The sequence below is a fragment of the Mchenga conophoros genome, linkage group LG1 (genome assembly GCF_057382185.1).
Source record: "Mchenga conophoros isolate Kocher_MC1m ecotype Shallow Benthic linkage group LG1, M_conophoros_male_GT1.1, whole genome shotgun sequence".
Lineage (NCBI taxonomy): Eukaryota > Metazoa > Chordata > Actinopteri > Cichliformes > Cichlidae > Mchenga > Mchenga conophoros.
Window position 1 is genome coordinate 1,114,836 of NC_140526.1, and position 18,843 is coordinate 1,133,678.

The following is an 18,843-nucleotide window of genomic DNA, read 5'->3' on the forward strand; positions in this document are numbered from 1 at the left end:
CTCTTTGCTTTGCGTGGCGACAAAATGAATTCAGCTCTGAACCTAATTAATCCACAAAGGTTTCATGTCTTAATCCCCAAAGTCAAGGGGGTTATTGTCCTCACAAATGAGGTCAGTGTTCCTCCCAGTGGAAATAAGCGAAAGAAGGAGGAAAACACAGCGAGCGCAGGCAGCGAGCACCGACGCCTCTCTGCGCAGCCCTCCTGTTGAATCGGGCTGAGATACGGCGGCGCGAGGCCCCGCTCGCGGGGACCGGAGGTGCCGTGGAAGGGATGGTGAACATGGCACGACAAAAGAAGAGCAGAAAGAGACACGGAGGGAGCGGCGACAGCAGCGGGAGACAGAAAATTAGACGCCTGCCAATCTTCAGCGCGCAGACCTTTGAACCAGGTGGATAAGAGAGCCGCTTCTGATGCTAATTGTCACTGAGGCAAGTCACTGTCAAACTCTGAGGCGAAGAAGCTTCATCCAAGTGTGACAGGATGATAGCCATGATACAGCCCTCCGTCTGGTGGGATGACAAGGGGGGATGTGACACACATGGCCACACCATGCTGCCTGAAGCACAGTCACCACCAGCGGCCCACACAGGGTCCCCGAGGGGGACAAACCCGGGGAAAAGCGAGCGCGCCGGCCAAATGCTCGTCCGGCGTCCGCGCGCTCTGGGCACGCTGTGAGCCCCCGTCTCCGAGGACCACGTGGGAGAGCGCGGACACGTCCGCGGTCCACGTGTAGCCTAGTTTAGGCCATCCTGACGAGAGCTTTCCAAAGATCGAGGCTTGGCTGGAGGCGGGAGGGGCGGGGGTGTGGGCCGGGGTCGGCCAATAGCGGTCGTGTTGAAGAGAGGGTCGGCCAGGACGAATAAAGTCCAAGACGACACAATCAACAGCTTGCTGAAATCTGTTGCAGTCAAACGTCCGGCCAGTGGAGGGTGGGTGGAAGAGAGCGCAGAAGACTGTTTATCTTAAAGTGTGACAGGATGTCAGCGTCTGCGGCTGCTCCGCACGCCGCCGTGACTTCACCAAAGTTTGTTGGCGAGGCTTTCCCCCACAAACGGCTTGCTGCTGGACGTGGCGAGAAAGAAGAGCAAACAGAGCTGCACGCGCTCATTTCCGACTCGTGCGTGACTGCTGGGAGAAGAAGTTGGTGCTGTCGCCCCAGTTTGAAATATGAGTTTAAACTGACAAAGCGAATTAAAATGTGTAAACGCCACAGTTCTGACGCTGATTTGAAAATCGGCTATCAGAGTTGGTGTTTGTTGATTTTTAACAACTCGAGGGTTATTACATTTCCACAGCGTGACAATTAAAAACCCCTCAATCATCATGGCGGCAGCTCCGTGTAACTGAGAGGAGAGACGACGGAGCGGTCAGAGCCACGGTCACGTGAGGCCTCACCTGCGCATTTCCCACGCTGCGTTTAAGTGCAAATGACGTGTGCGAGGGTCAGGAAGGAAGGGGTTACTGATTCTGTGCCCCCGCCCCTCGCTCTGCCGCCTGCATGCTTCCCCTTCATCTCAGAGGATAGAGGAGAAAAAGATTTAAAAGGACTGGAAAAAAGCTCAATTGTTTATTGATTTTATAATAGGCTTAGCGCAAGAGAAATAAAGCGGGGGGCTGGTGGGGCAGCGTGGTCAACCGGAGGCGATGGCGTGACAAACACACGGCTTACGCCGGCGCAGGTAACGGGGGCTCCAAATGCCGGGATACTGGCCCGAGCACCTCTTTCTCCGTGTCCCCAAACGCCCGCTCGTGGTATTGTTATCGCGATTTTAAACCAGTGTAGACATAATCGCTCCCCTCGCAAACAGGGCACGACCCCGGCGCTCGGGGAGGGGGCGGGGTGTTTGCAGGAGGACGAGGTGTGACTGGCGACACAAATCAGAGAGAAAGGAGTGAATCTGAGATGTTAGTAAGTTCATGGAAAAGGCTGCGAGTGCCAGAGCATGCACAGCAGTGTGTGTGTGTAGGTCTGATATATGGATGATAACACTAATTAGCTCATTTTGTTTGGGGCACAACACTCATTAAAAACCCAGTGGGGCCATTAAAGTTACCATCCCTCCAAACCATCGCTGCCACCGTATCCATCTCAGCTGATATCTTGGCTCTCTGCTTTAATGGCCTCTGCTTCAGGTTGTTGGGTTGAGCAAAGATTTGTGGGACTTGGACCCCCCCCCCCCCTCGATCCAAATCTCCTGATTTCTATTTAAATCTCTCTCTGCTGCTCCGCCTCACGTCACTCTCTCTGTATATACATCACTCGCTGCTGCATGCTTCCTCCTCGCACACTCAAAGCTGTTTTCTGCAGCTGGGGAGGGATTCGCACTTCCCCGTCCCGGCGAGGCAGGGGCGACGGTTGTTTCCAAGCTTTACACAGCGATGTCACTGTAATACCAACAAACCTCGTCGTGATTCAGTGTGGCTTGTTACGCCATAAGGCACGTGTTACTCTGCAGCCGGAGAGACTGGAGGCGGAGGCCTGCCAGGATTAGACGAGCAGGTGTAGCATCCCGCTAACAGACAGCACAAAGCCACATTCGAGCCCATTCTCTTGGGCCGAGCCATGCTAACGCTAACAGCTCCTCCTGCACTGAAAGGAGGGTTCGAGCCTATCCGGTGTGCACGTCGGTGTCACAGAGCAGCGTGTAACGGGCATTCATGCTGTGACGAGGTCGAGTTCAAAAATGTAACCAGGATATAAGAAAATAACACAAAAGGAGGCTAAATAAAAGCTCACACAGCAGTCACCTCAGCGTGCTCTATACCGTCAGCAATGCAGAGAAGCCCAACAATCAGACGACTCCCTGAGAGCAAGCACTTTGGTGACAGTGGGAAAGAAAAACTCCCTTTGAACAGGAAGAAACCTCCGGCAGAACCAGGTTCTGTTTCACCTGCTGGATGTATGAATCCACTGAAAGTAGTCCCACTGCTGCTTCCTGTTGATGGAGTAATGGTGCCTTAAAGCTACGCCGCTCCTTAAAGCGGCGGCTACTACAGAAAACTATTTTTTAAAGAATTAATATTCCTGTCCTGCCTTTGTGCGATTGTTTTTTTCTTACATCAGCGTGAGCCAGCGTGCTCGGGGCCACTGGGCCGGGTTGGTTTTTCCACGAGTGTTTCCTGCAACAATAAACCCAGAGTGCCAGGTCACATCCCCGCCGCCGCCGAAAGGCAACGCTCTGAAAATATCCTCGGTCTCAGGTCTGGATATTAAGAGTGTTGATTAGATATATGAGTTTGCCATTTGCCCACGGAGCGTGGAGTGTCTCTGACAGAACCGGGGACCATATGGCTGGTGAGAGATTTCCCCCCTCTCTTCCTCTTCGCGCAGCCTGACAGCTGGATGGCTGCTAACTGGGGACGAGGAAGCTTGGCAGCTGCAGCTGAGAGCAACGCTTTGATGCCGCTCACCCTTTTTCACTCTCACTCTTTCTCTTCTTCTCCTCCTCCTCTCTTTTTGCAGCACACACACACACAGAGGATAGCTAACGCAGTGTTAACTATGCAAACTTTCTACAGGTTGGAGGACGGAGATAACCGACAGGTGGGACTGACCGCAGAGCAGGTATCCCTCCACCAACCTTCATTTATTCTTTTTTTAATTCTCTTACATTCATTTTTTTTAGCTGTTTAAATTAACAAAAGTTTAGAAGAGTTTATTAAATCATAAGATCCTCACAGGTGTGGAGCGCTCTTAACCCTGATTTTTTTTCCTGCTCTGGTGTAAATCTGCAAAGACGTCGGTGCGAGGGGAGCTCTGAGGGGAGGGTGAGCAGCCGTGGGTGGGTGGTGGAGGAAGTGGGGGGGGGGGGTTACAGTAGGGTGGAGGAAGAAGGGGAGGGTGAATAGGCCTCTGGGAACACATTAGGATGTACGAGTGGAAAGCAGAGAGATTTTTGATTTCCTTCCTTCTCTGCAGTTTTTTTGTTTTCGTACTTTTGTACAAAGGCGTCTTTCATCATTTTTCTTAAAAACAAAACAGAAAGACGCCGTTGGATGTTTAGATGCAGATACCTGGATGCTTTGTGCAGAATGAAAGAGAAGCCGGTTCTTTTGAATCAAACTGCAGCGGCAGGCAGGTGTTTCTCTTTGGTTTTCTCGGTTTTAATCTGAAATCGGCGCCGTGTTTCTTCCACTCTGAGGTCACGAAAAAATGCACGTTTTTGCATTTGGGACGGAGGTCAAGGCGACGGGAGAAAATGAAGCGCTTTATTCCTGAAAAGCTCGCTCAGGTTTCTTCAATCTTATGTCACCGAGCTGTTTTCCCCCCGCGCTCCCTCTCGTGTTCGCACTCCTCGTCCTCGCCCCCCTCCCCTCCCTCCTCTTGTTGAAGGCCCCCTGTTGCTGCCTCGCTACCAACCAGCCCCGAACACGGCGCAGGCCGGGCGGAGGCGGGGGTGCGGGGTGGAAGAGGGAGGGGAAAGATGATGTATAAGAGCGAGGGGGGAAAAGGAGAGAGGAGAGCAGAGTTTGGCTGGAGCCAAGAGGAGAGCAGCTGGGCACGGCTAACAGGGAATGATAATGACCTCAGAAATCTGCTGTTCGCTCCACAACAATAGGGTGCTCAGTCGCCTGGAAAATTGTGTTCATCAGCTAGCTCTGCTCACTTACTAATTGACATTGCCAAATATTTTAAGAACAATTGGAATGTGGCAGGGGGAGAGGACGGAAAAAACCCAGCTCAGAGATCTTAATCCCTGGACTTAATTCCTCTCTCTCACTTTTGGCTCCTCGCTCGTTTCCCTGCCTCGCTCTCCTCTTCACGATGACGAGATAGCAACAGCTAAGGGAAAAAAGAACATTTTTCATGTAGCCTTCTGCTCTCATGTCAGCGCCCTGATGCTGACACAAAAGGCTTTTTATGTGACCTGTCACTGGGGTTAAGAGGAGGAGATTGAGAGGGGAGGGGGAGGAAGACGAGGAGGGGCGGGAAAAATTAGAGAATGATGAAGCGAGGGAGGAACGGGAAAGAAATAAAAAGATCCCGGCATCGCAAGGCCGGCGCAGGTCGTTTGCGCTCAAACCGGCAACGCCATCGTCCGCCGCCGTCATTTGCATTCCCCGACCGAGAGAGCCCTGCCTCATTTCACAGGAATCCCGCATTGACGGAGTCAGACAGCTGTCACCAGACGGGGAGAAAAGGAACTTGGCGTTCACCCTCAGCCGCCCCCCATCCCGCCGTTAAGCACACACATACACAATCCAAGAGAGAAACTTTTAGCCAGTGTCGCCGCGCCCGGAGGAGGAGGGAGCGCTTATTTAGCGGGGATCTGTGCATTTGTATGTGCATCTTAATGCTGAGACTAAGTAAACACGCTCCACCGGCAGCACAAGTTGTGACTGTGATGTTAATTTATGTCTTTGTTGCTTCCTTTTCTTCTTCTTCTCTCCTCTTTTTAAGGCGTCCTCCTCCTGCTGCACTGGTGGAGTAGAGAGCGCCGTTTGTGAGTCAGCTCCTCGGTCGCCGCTCACTTTTAGCAGTGACACCGGAGAAGATAGCTTGTTGATGTATTAAGAATATTAATATGCAAACAGTCTACCTGACAGTGTAAGGCAGCCTTCTGTTGTGGAAAGATAAATATTATGTTTTAATTATAAAAACATAAAACAGAAATGGGGAAGACAGAGGGTGTGTGTGTGTGTGTGCAGAGGTAAGCTGTGTTCTGGCACAGATTTGGAGTTGAAACGAGTGGATGGCATAATGTGCCGCTGTTTACCGAGGACTGTGATGCCCTGTCATCTCCCCCTCTGTCATTTTTTCATCTCCTCTCCTTCGGCATCGCCGTCCCGGCTTCGTAACCGAGCGGGGAATCCTAACGTGATCATTAAGACATAAAACGGGCCGATAAATGTTTCATAAGGACGAGGCTAGACGCCGATAGCCACCCAGGAATGCCGAGGAGCCTCCGTCGTTGGAATACGACTGAAATTTGTCTTAAAAAAGGCCCGGGCTAATTCCTGCCGTGGTAATATTTACAAATTGAGTCTGAGAGACGGGGTAGGGCAGAGAGGCAGAGAGCAGGAGAAAAGGAAGAAAGAAATCAAATGAGAAAGAAGAACAGAGAAATAAATTGGCCTTTTATATTGTGCAAGCGTGTACAAAAATACTAAGTCTGCATTTATCCGAGACATGTCAATCAGAGCAGCACACTGACAATTAGTGCGTTTGAATAGAACTTTTATCATTTAGCAGACACCAGAGTCCTGACCTACTGTACAAAAATACAGCTCAGGGAATGAATGTGCCTGTAACACAATGACTGTCTATTTAAGTTTGGTGACACATAAAAAATACAGATATGACAGGCCAGACTTCTTCAAATGAGCGGGGGGCAGAAAGCTCAGGTTTTGTAACCACGACTTCTCTGATTATAGAGCGAAGAAGAATAGTGCGAGGAGCGGATGTCAATTACAAAGACAAAGTCATCCGCACAGGCGAAGGAACGGGGGAAAGAGCCGTAATTCATTATTTTTTAATGCGCATACTTTTACACACATATATTATCTTTCACCGAGGGCTGGCCTCGATTCAAAGCGCCTGTTTTTAACGATTCTGCGTGCAGGGCCAGATTACTCCACAGAGGGTGCCAAACCCGATCCCCGAATCCACCAGCACCACCCTGCCGACACCTGCCGGCCAAATGAGGTGAGGAGGAGTTCACCTTTACTGTGCCGGTGCTCCTCGCAGTCGCCGCGACGTCTGTTTACGTTACACAAGCGAGGAAAACCAGCTAATAAAAAACAGGGAGGCCTGACTATAATGTACCAGCGCCAGAGGAAACCAGCTGCTCGCAGTTTGTATCATTCGTGCATTTTTACTTTCTTTGGTTTTCAGTTTCAGTTCGAGGGCAGACGCGTCGAGTTTCACTGTAAACACGTCACGTTTGACTTTAGACCTCACGTCGCTGCTTCACTGACACTGGAGGGAAAATAGGACGTGTCGTGTTTTTATTCTTTATTTTTAATTCTTTATTTATTTGTACGCTGTCAGTTAACCCTTCACAAACTGACAAGCGCATCTTCAGCTCTGGCAGCAACACTGAGCATGCTCAGTCCAGGCTTCACGACTGCTTCCAAACCCAAGTGTGCAGTCGTGATGACAGCAAATGCATCGTTCTTTATTTTAGGGGGTCACATGGTGCAGTTTGCTCGCCCCGACACCATGTTTTACAGAAAACTGGGGAAATTTGAAATAGTTTTTGAGTTTTGTCGCAAAGGCAGCTGAAGATGACGGACAGCGTACGCGGTCAGAACACCCGAGGACCTGGAGCTCGATCTCCATGGAAGTCAGCGAAGGAGACATTCCTCTCTAATGTCAGCTAGCTACATCCACAGTGGTCTGGATCTTGTTCAGCTCGACTTTATTCCTGTTTTAATGGCACAGTAATTACACTCTAACAGTTTGTCTGCACGTGTAATTACGCCCCCATTGTACTGTCGCAATTAGATGAATATCCACGCTTTATAACCTAAGGCGTCAAGTTGGCAAATCCAATTTCAATTTGTATGGAGCGAGCATTTTGCCTGCTTGTTTGAGCCGTGGTAAGACCAGGGATATGCCGGCTAATCCCTGCCATGTTAAAACGCAAGGAAGAAAATGAAGACGCGGGGGATTCTCCAGAGAGCGAGAAGGAGAAAGAAAGAGCCAGAGGGAGCATGCACGGTGCTTTTAGAGCCAGGAGCTGGGTTTCAGGGTAGCGGGATGGTTGCAGAGGACTCGTGCAGCTTTAGGCCTTACAAGCACGCAGCAAAGCCAATTTTCTACGCATTCAGCGACGCCATCGTGCAACGCCGGTTTATTTGTGTGGAAGAGAGGGGAGAAAGAGGAGGCAGCGGTGCCTTCGTGGCACCGGGTCCTCGTGGCAGCGCTACCTGTTGCTGAGGCTTCCTAACGTGATTACTGCACGCCGTTTCCTCCCCACACAGCAAACAATACGGGGAAGTCGGCGCGAGGATAACCAAACAAAAAAGTGTAAAAAAAAGGATGGTGATGGGCATATATGTAATTACCTCTTTGTTTCTTTCAAAAATATTCAATAAGGAAGATGCTCAAGGTGTGCCGCAGAGCTGCGTTTAATAAGGAAGGTCTTTAAAGGACATCTCTGACAAAGGCTTTTGTTTTTCTGCTCTTTTTCTTCCACACTGCACGCACTGCTTTTAAACAAGTGCCGTCTCAAAGACAAAAGTGCCAGAGCTGACCTTCTTTCACAGTTGAGATGTTATTGTTGATTACTATAATTTAAGTTTAACTCTAAATTGCTGCGGGTAGGTGGCGGGGTAGAAGGCGAGCACGCACACATGCTCGCAGGTACACGCCGACAGAGAATCACGAGCTCTGCTTTTCAAACCTCAGATATTAACACAATGGTACAGTACGGCATCCTGTTCACTCTTCGAGAGTGATATGTGCACACACGCAACAAAGCAACCCCGCACACACGCATGCAGCGGAGAAGCATGACACCTTTCTCCACATGAGACTCAGACACATTTTTCTCACACATCAAAGCTTCTAATTTGAGAGTCCCCGAGCTCCAAACGTGATTCATATTGTGTAAGTTGTGAACAACGACGAGTCAAGTTTGCTGCTCCTTCTTATTAAAAAACAGGAAGTGGCAAAAGAGGCTCTGTTAAAGCACTTTCAATGTCAAGTCTGTTTCCTTCTCAATTTCACATAAAAACTCCATCCGTCCACATCACAGTCTGCGTACTTCCTCTGCACGGCTTCAAACCCGGCCGTGCTGCGCTGCGACTGAGCGGCGCACACGCAGCAACGCGCACTATTTTAATTTGTTTTTCTACGTACGTTTCTGTCTTTAATCCTCCAAAGGTGGTGCCCCCAGGGCCAGATTTAACCACTCATCTAAATCTAATGCGACCCTTTGTTCTCCGCTACCATTTGGCGGTAAATACGGCGAGTTTTATTATTTGAATTTGTGCATTTATTCATTTTGCGTACAGTACCTCTGAAGTTGCTGAAATGCCACAAGCTGTACTCGTCAGATTCAAAGTGCTCCAGTCAAAAGAGACGCAGGGACGGAGAGAGAGGGGGAGAAACTTCCAGCATTAAAATTCAGAAGATAATTACATCCGCTACACCCCCACCCTGTTGAGAAGTGTTATGTTTAATAGTCTCTATAAAGAAAATAGGTTTTTATCTCACTCTCATTTTCATTAATTCCTAATTGGGGTGGGGGGTTGTCTGTTATTATTTCTTAGATTAAAATAAACATAGCCTGTCCCATGTTCAAACCCATCACACTACACGGGCACGATAAGGACTTCATGCCTCTGTGAATAAATAAACAATTTCGTCTCCACTGGTGGAATTAAGTTGCTTACAGCCTTAAGCTAAGCCACTCTGATTTATATTTATATATATTTATATTTTCTCTCAAAAGACTTAAAAGCACATCCTTGCTTCTGCAAATGAAGCTCGCTAATGTTTTTGACCTGCTTTATATGTATATCTTTAATTAGTGTCTTGTTTAGCTTAAACCGACTGATTATCGCGTATTCGTGACCTAATTACTGCACGCGCTTCTTAACGCCAGCGTAGCGCCCTGAGGAGCAACCAAAAGTTACCTTTAAAAACTTGTGTAATCATTAGCAATGAGCCTCCCTTAATCCCACTAAACATACACTTATCTAGCCCCGGCCGGCCTGCGTTGGCTGGGTGGGGGAAGGGGAGGGGTTCGCTCATCTCCGCCGTGTTTATTAAAGACATTTATTAATCGCTGTGCTTAAGACGAGCTCGTCCCCGTACTCCCGGGAAACAGACTGCTAACCCGCAAACGGGCACGATGGCGTTCTCTGGAGTCTTAATGGCAGAAACAACAGAGCAAAGCTGACTCTATGTGCCGCGTGCACCGCTAGTTCAATGAAAGTCAAACAGTGAGCAGCGGCCCAGCGTTAACACAGACTGTACACAAAGATGGACGTAGCATCCTGCTTTGCCTTCTAACACTCTGAGGGGGGCGACTCCTCTGGGGCCTGCTCAGGTGCTTATTTCACAAACTACGGTCACGGTGAGTGTCGACTTAGTTTCTCAGTCAACGATGAGAACACACTTTGCTTTGCTATTCATCAGCTGTTTTTATATATAAAAACATGTACCCATCATGTAAAGCAGGGGTGTCAAACTCAAATACACAGTGGGCCAAAATTCGAAACAGGAACAAAGTCGCGGCCTGACGTTAATATTTATTGAAATATATTTATTCCTCCAGATATGAGAATGAATCTTTTGGACTCAAACACGTTTTGCTGAAAAACTGAATATGGAACAAGCAAAGCTTAATACTAAACAATATATATATTAGCTGTATAATACCAGTAGGCCAGCTCTGACAGTAATTTGGTATGGCTTCACGGGCCAAGTGTAATTAGGCTGCGGGCCAAATTTGGCCCGCGGGCCAGAGTTTGACACCTATGATGTAAAGCATCAAAGATTAGGTTAACGATAGCTTAAAGGTTAAGATTAGGTAAGCAAACAGAGCATCCCATGTGGTCTCAGAGGGAACTACACCCTCTGCATAAGTTTGAGACTGGAGGCACGAACAGGTCGTGTTGTATGTGACTCTGCATCTCTTCTCAACGTTTTTTTACATTTGATCCGCCTTAAAAAACCCAAAGCAAACATCACTCGAGGTCTTCTTCCTTTAATAAAAGCTGAGGATCACTGCTGTTTATGTGTTTAAAAGATTTGACTAGAACAGAAATCAAATTTCACGGAAAGGCGGATCACAGGAAAAGATCTACATCACTTTCTCTGGTAGACATGGAGGACGCTCGCTCCACTGCCTTCTAGTTGATTCAGTAAGTAGTTCTCCTACCTGAAGATGGTGAGGAGGGATGGGGGCTGTCGTCCTGGATGCTTCCTGTCTGGGAATGTCCCCCGCCAACGCCACTCTCCTCTGTCACATTGGATGAACCGGGAGTGGTGGAGCGGCTGATGGACTGGGACTCGGGGTCACTGGCCGATCCACGGCGTTCATCCAGTCCTTGCTGAAGTGCCTCGTCAATGCCTCGCCTGTCTTTACCGTGGATTCGCGAGTGGACGACCATTTGATGGTAGGTTCTGAAGACACGTCCGCAGTCTGGGCACTCTGAAGGCTTCTCCTTCAGGCCGGACAGGCCGGAGAGGCTGTAGTCAATGTTTGGGCTTCCCAAGCCAGCCAGGGCTCCAGGAGCCTCAGCACTACCGTGGTGGGACATGAGATCACGGTGACCGTCAAAGCCTCTTCCATCCTCCTTCATGGACATCACTGCTCCACTGGAAGCCTTGGATCCCTGCAGGGCCTCGGAGAGCTGCTTCTGCTTGGAGCTATCACCGGAAGCAATCAAGGAGTAGTCTTGTTTCTCCTTTGAGAAGGAAGCCAAGGAGCCCGCACCAGCCATCTCATCTTCCTGCCCCGGAGTTATATGGTGCTGCTGCTGCTGATCCTTGGGCATGAAAGCCCTGTCCATAGCCATTCCACGAGCCATTATCTGCCAGGCTTGGTAGCTATTGATCGAGTCCATCTCTGCCACCTTTGCAGCCGCCTGGAGGCGCTCCATGCAGCTCGACTTGAGCGGTGGAACGAGGTTGAGACAGCCAAGGAGTGAGCGCTTCTCGTTTTCACCTAGCCCGTGGCCTATTGCACCTGCCATAGGTCCAAGCAGCTTTCCTAACATCTCCTTTTCCTTCATGGCTATCCCCGCTTTAGCCAACATCTGGTGCTGCTCGCTGAGGCCCTGCTTGTCTGGTGAAAGGAAGCCTCCCTGAAGACAGGAGATGTAGCGGGAATAAAGGTTGGCATGGGCTTCCTGAGCCAGATTGCTCATGCTGTTGACGGCGGCCATGTCCTGCTCACTGGGCTGGGGTGGCTTGTTCTTGATGGCCAACTTGTTCAGATGCACCTTCATGTGGTTCTTGAGGAACCAGGGTTCCTTAAAGCGACGGCCACAGATTTGGCAGCAGTGTTCAAAGGACTCCTTGTGCTTTCTCATGTGGCCCTTGAGGAACCAGGCTTGGCTGAACACCTGGCCGCAGACCTCGCAGCGAAACTCGGTGGCCATCTGCATGCCCCCGGAGCCACCAGAACCCTGGCCCTGCGTGGTCTCAGCTGTGATGTGGGCCTTCTCCACATGGCTTATCAGCTCTTCTTCGTGGGAGGCGGCGAACTCGCACAGAGTGCATTTGTAGGGCTTGTGGAGAATGCGGATGTGACGGTCCAGCTCCTCGCGCTTCTTGAACTTCCCTTTGCAGAAGGTGCAGCGGAAGCCCACAGTAGGGTTCAGAGACTGGTCGTCCTGAGCGCCGGCCGGCTTGGGTGAGGAAGACGGCTGAGAAACTGTGTCTGGAGTGGCGAGCCCGGAGGAATGGGTGGGGGCGCAGGTTGACCCTAACTGCTGTTGATGGGTGTTTGAGCTGCTGTTGGGGCCCAGATGTGGCGTCTGAGCGGTCTGGAGGAGACTGCCACTCCCTCTCATCTGCTTGTCTCTCAGGATGGCCCTCTCCTCGAGCTCGTGCAGCAGCCGGTTCTCTTCTCGAACTCGGCCACGGCCTTTTCCCAGGTTCCCCAGTTTGTGGGTGCGGAGATGGATCTTCAGGTTGCCCTTTTGAGCCGCTCTGTGGTCACAGTAGGGGCACTTGAATGGCTTCTCTCCCGTGTGTGTGCGCATGTGCAGAGACAGGATGCTGTTGAAACGGAAGCGCTTGCCACACAGTGGGCACGGGTACTTCCTGTTCTTGCGAGCATCGTCTTCGATATCATTCATCTGGGACATGATGCCCAAGTTCTGCCCATTGAGAAACTGCTGCAGGTCGACACGCCCGTTTAACCCACTCAGTGCCCCTGCGTCTATGTCTCGATTGAGCTGATTGGCTAGTAGAGCCATCTGGCTGCTGATTGGTTGACTGGCCAGGGCTGCGTGGTGTGTCTTCTCATCCAACGGCGTGGCCGCCTTCTCTTCGGGAATCTGCTGTGGGCGGTGCAGGTCGGGAAAGGCGTGTCCTAACTGGGCAGTGAGCTGGTGAAGCTTTTGACTGATTGGGTAACGGCCGTTTAGAACAGCATTGCTCAGGTGGGCTTCAGCGTCAGGCACTACTGACGATACACCAAGACATAAACTAGAGTCCTCCATCCTGAAGAAACAGAAAAATAAAAACGTATTAGAAACATTTTTGACGTATTTTAATATTTTACAGACATTCAACGATAGTGTGTGGGCGTTCATCCAACCACGTGTCTGGAAATGTGGATGCCAGTTGTGTCATATTTCAGGTGTATGTACACGTTATCAACAAGTAATGCTCTAAACACTCAGTTTTTCTGCTCTTGGATCTCTGTGATGTCATAGAGACACAGGATCAGATAAAAAAGGATTTTTGTTTTGAACTGAAAATCATGTAAAGACACTCCAAGGATGAGTGTGGGGCTGGAGAGGAGCAGGATAGGTGCCCTAGTGAAATAAAAACACCAGTGTGAACTGTCAGCGCCGAAGGCCTGCGGGGATGCTGCGACTCAGAACTTTTTCAAATTGTAAAGCCGTTTTGGATGGAATAATTACTCTGTAAACACAGTGAGCAGTGTATAATTAAGCTACTTGTGCCCATCCTATCAGAATTCCTCCAATTACACGCCTTAATGAAATGGAGCAACTGCATTGCCGGGAAGCCACGGCAATACTACAATTATGATATTAACAATAGCACTTAAAACCAAGGGGTTACTCCAGTAAACACAACATTCTTATCTCGGTGCCACGACACTTGTCTTCCATTAAAGAGCCGTATTACATTTGATGTGAATCGCTTTGCTCTTTGCTGTCTGCGCTCTTCACAGTTTCCAGGACGGTGGAAACAACATGAAGATGCTGTGGATACACCGACACTGCTCTGTGAACAGCCCGCTCTTTGTTCTGCTGGCTTTTGGGTGAAATATGTCACAGTTTTCACACCGCGTTGTAACGCCATTAAATGTGTTTTCATTCCGTATGTGTAACATCGGCGAATGCATAAGTAAAAAATAAATAAACAACAGTGCTTTTAATGCACATCCATCTGTTCTCCAGATGGAGAGGTATAAGCAGCTATGGCTGCTTGCAGGGGTCAAACCTGCAAAACAATAAGTGTGGTTCTGCTTAGGTCAACAAAATATTGTATGATATCTCATTAAGCTGATTAGCACGCTGCCTGGTAACAGCGGCAGCCACTGGACTTTAATGTAGCATTATAATCATCAAAAAGCGCTTTCGAGGCGAGGCGGCGTGAAGGAGTGGCACTAGGTGACATGTTAGGAAGCTCAGCGTACTCTTCACAGGAGCAAAGGGCATCCACACTGGGATCCTTCTTCTCTTTCTCCACCTACGTTTGTGAAGCACACACTACACCACGTCGTGCTCGGCTTAAGTGTTCATTCAACCCCCCCCTCCCCTCCCAGTAGGAGGTCAGCAGACATAAGGGCTGCCTGTTCTGGTACCGCAGAGTCCTCCAACACACTGCCGATGGTGGATTCTTATCTCGCTGACATGAATTAAACACTGTGGCCACTTTCCACTTGTGTGTAAAGGAATGTGACACTTGTGGGCTGCCCTTTGAATTCTCCTTATTTCTCCCCACAAGTATCGTAAAGCAATGCGCCTGAATTCATTAAGAGTATAATGGCTATGCTATGCTCTGCAGGCTTGCATACAGCACTTCGATGTGCTCTGTCACAGATCTTATCTGACCCGAGTGACGCTGAAAGAAATCACTTTAGGAGCCTGCTAATAAAAAGTTTGTGCTTGAATGAAATATTTCCAGACTGGCCACAAATGAAAGGAAAACCTTGAACGTGTGACCCGTCCAGCTGAGAGGCTGTGAGACGGTGCCGGGTCCGTTTTGAGCGCTCACCTTCCTGCCGTGACGATCTGCCCGATCTGCACCACAAACCTGATTTTTTTGTGAAAATGTACCTACTTCCTGTCACTGCTGTCATTTCAAAGCAATCTTTGTCTTGCTGTTGTTCCACTTAAAATCATTCTACAGAAATGTAATCTCTATATTTTCCTGTATTTGTTCGTTCAAGCACATGCTTAAAAACACAATACTGTTGAATTTAAAGGTCACACGTCACGTTGATAACTGGAACATAAGGCGCTAAATGATGTGAATTATGATATACAATCACAGTTACGATAAATATATTACTTTGTTCAGAGGTTGTCAAATAATTAGGATAATCAAGCCTTTTTTTTTTTTACCTTCGTTTCAGTTCATGCATGAAAAAAAGTTGTTTTTAGCAAATTGGAAATAAAAATCTAATTTTCTTTTAATCAACCACAGGACTGAAATATGAACCAAGACCTGCAGTTCGTCCGACATCCAGCAGGGGCAGCAGTGAGTCAGTCCCCACAGACCCCCGTGTTGAAGCAGCACAAATAACCATGTTTACAGCCTGATACACAAACTTCACGACACCTGCACAGGGGGAGGGTGTCTTCAGAAATCACCCAGATTTAAGCGTGCATAATTATGGGCGTGGCCTGATGCTCCCATACACACTGTGCGAACAAAGCTGACCGCTCCACCCTCTCGTCTAAATTTGGAAACAAAAAGATTTAATCAACCATGGTGACCAAAACGTCACACTCTTTCAGACCAGGAACCGATCGGTGTCCATCCTTTACGTACAGTCTGTTTTAAAGCTAAGCTTGTTCACACAAGCTGGTGTTTTTCCTTTAATTTGTCACCATATAGTTTTATCACACACGCTCCCACGGCGTGGGAGAATTACTGCTGGGAAGGATCAAACTTTGTTAGGCTGCTTTAAACGACTTGTGGTTTTAAATTGTATTTATGTGACACCCCATCTTCCATCAGCAGCCGTGCATATATTGGAGGAGACCTTATTTGAATGGGCCCTTTTTACAGAAGCGGCTGCCTTTTGGAATAGAAATCTGTGATTTAAACTAGGCTGATGAGCTGTTGCTCATTTGGGGAGATAGCAGCTTGCCCTTTTCTTCAATTTGATTTCTGCCTTTATCTTTAACATATAACAAAGGCAGATAGACAATGGAATAATGTGAAATGAACTGACGAATCCAGTTTGTGTTTTTTATAAACGTATCCTGGCTGACGAGCGTATGCAAATGAGGCACATTAATATGCTCGCCTTGCTCCCGAGTCATTTTATATTTTTTCCCCTGATTAAAAAGGACATTTCTTATGTGACATCCCCCCTCTGCTCACATCCGCACGCACGAGCACGCGCGCGGGGAATTGGAGGGCGGTGTACGAGCCGTAGACACGCAGCCAGTCAAACACGAGCCTCTGACTACAGACAACAATTCGACATGCGAGTGCCCTCTAAAAGACGCGGCGAGTGCGCTGCAGCTCGCTGCTCTCACCAAACTGAGCAGCTCGACGCTGTCACAGGAGAACTCGGGTTCTTACCGGCCATCCTGGGGAAAGACTCGGGGCCCCGCCGTCCCTCGCCGCAGACTCTGTTACGAACGCCAGCTTTGTGCTCTTACAGTACATGTGCCGTTATTCTCTAACCTGTACGACCTTATCATTTCCTGGCATGTGCTGCAACGCTGCCTCATTAAAACTATTGGCTCCTCCGATACCTCTAAAACCACAAAGACTTCCTTTAGCATTTTCTCACGACGGTTCGCTTGTTGTCTTTATAGTTTGTGGTTTAATATTCAGCGAGGCTCCACGTGCACTCACAAACACGGCGAATCCTCTGCACGCTCACACAAACTGATTTCACTTGGTTTCTCTTCAATCCTCAGCTTAATTATAAGTGGTATCTGTGACACAATGGAAGTATATTACAGTCACCATTTAAATGTGCTCAGTTCATTTCTTTCTTATCAATGGTAGCATGCATCATAAATGCATACAGGATTTAAATGTGCTCCTCTCTAATTGCAACCATATAAATTATTGCATATGAAAGGCACTCGCAGCATTAGGGATGGCCGCCTGTTATGAATTCATATTCAAATAAACAGCGTTCTTGGTGAATTTGCTGTCAGGCTCGAGTTTTGTCAGAAAACTTTTGGCTGACATTTAAGACGAGAAGGGTGGGGGGGATCGAAAAGCCATTAGTCGGACTTTACTTTGTTATTTTGGCATTTATCGACACGAAACCCATCGACTAATCACAATGCGATACCTCATTAAGTCCTAATGAACAAATTCATTGCGTTAAACAAATCAATCATTATTCACAATGTGCCGAATTCAATCATATCTGCACCGAATCGTTAACGAGACGCAGGGGCCGCGGCGACGGCGCTCTGATGTCGGAGGGACAACGTGGGCCATATGTTCCTCACGTGCTAAATATTTGGCGATTAGGCGAGCGGCGGGGACAGTCGGGTTCATTAAAAAGCTCTAAGTGTATTTTCAAAGTACAAACAGAGCTTCCTCATCTTTTCAAAGATCAATTACCTCTTGGCAAAAGACGGTTCGGTTCGAGCGCTGCACATATGAGTTTGTTCCCGGCTCGTGTTTTGTTCTATTGCAGGTGGTCTTTGCGAGACGTCTAATTAATCCAATAAAAAAGCCGCCTTGTTTTCCTTCCTCTCGCTCGCACTTTGACTTTACCGCATTATTACTTTCTGTAATGAGGCAAAAACACTCCGCACTCAACTGCACACAGAAACAGTCACAGAACACCTGCCAGATTCGAGCGCAGCTCCACCCGAGGCTGGCGGGCCGGGACCCGGAGCCCGCGAGAGGACGGGTGCTTTTAATACAAAGACACGTCTGCGTAAAAAGAACGTGACGTTTACACCGATCCCAGTCAGCTCGGCATTACACTAATATACAGCAGTTTTCCACAGAGCTCCTTGAACTTGAAAGAATCATAAGAACACGAGTGGATTAACACGATCCGGCTCCACTTCAGCACAGACAGCACAAGAGCTGTGACAAACTGAGTGAACAGGAGCCTCTCCCTCCCTCTCTGCACAATATGTCATTGAGGGCTGTTTAAGAGGTCCTGTCAACAGGTAGTTCAACTTTCAGCTCATCCCCGCTGATCAGCGAGGGCCCTCCTGACAGCGAGAAAAGAAAGACACCGGGAGGGAGCGGGAGGCACAGAAAGAAAAATGTTGTGGCTCTTTTTATCCATCCGGCGCTCTGACAGCCTTGCGGGGGATGCCATGGGAGGAAGATCAATGTGGGACAAGCGGATTCCCACAGTTCATTGTTCCGGGCCGGCCAAATCATCTTCCCAAGACGGCCGGGAGCTCAAAGCCTCCCTTTATGATAACCATCCCTGGTATTATTCCCACTATGATGATGATGACCTGCAGATGTCTGTGTGTGTGTGCGTGAACACCTCTCCCCTCCTGAGCGCACTACAATAGAGGTCACAGCGGCACGGTTGGACCCCTGCAGCAGCCAACAAAGGCGAGCGATGAGCACGGGATTAACAGTGTCAAACACTCGCTAAGCAGCGGGAGGGTACGGCCGGCGAGCAGAGACACAAAACAGGAAAATGTAGTAAATGATGTGAAAATGGTTCTCATGCATCAGACGGCTCTGTGCGCCTTGTCCTGGTTCAGTCAGGATGTCGTGTTTTTAAGGTGGATCCAGTTTCCTTCGTACTAAACATGACCGGGGTTCCTAACCACGAGGTCAGCTGCGAGCAGCCATGGTCAGGTGGAAGAAACGAACCTATGGGTGACCAGAGCAGTTATTGAACACAAACGTGCAGGGAGCAGAGGGAACATTCAGCCGAGTTCGAAAGCTGTTTTTCAGGTTCTGACTCGACGTGATCGCCGTGTCTCTCACGCAGCTCCTTCTGCGATTATTCCATCATATCCCGATCCTCCTCTTCCTCGAGTTCTCTGATAT

General features: G+C 48.8%; 1 protein-coding gene across 5 annotated transcripts in view; it reads right to left on the reverse strand.

Annotated features, from left to right (window-relative positions):
* Positions 1-18,843, reverse strand: part of znf536 (zinc finger protein 536) — a 205,790-nt gene that overhangs the window by 94,345 nt on the left and 92,602 nt on the right. For all 5 annotated transcript variants that reach the window (XM_085270050.1, XM_085270141.1, XM_085270211.1 and 2 more), the window contains one exon: positions 10,838-13,131. In XM_085270050.1, the coding sequence (XP_085126176.1) occupies positions 10,838-13,130 (2,293 nt within the window). In that variant the 5' untranslated portion in view covers position 13,131. The remainder of the gene's footprint in view (positions 1-10,837; positions 13,132-18,843) is intronic.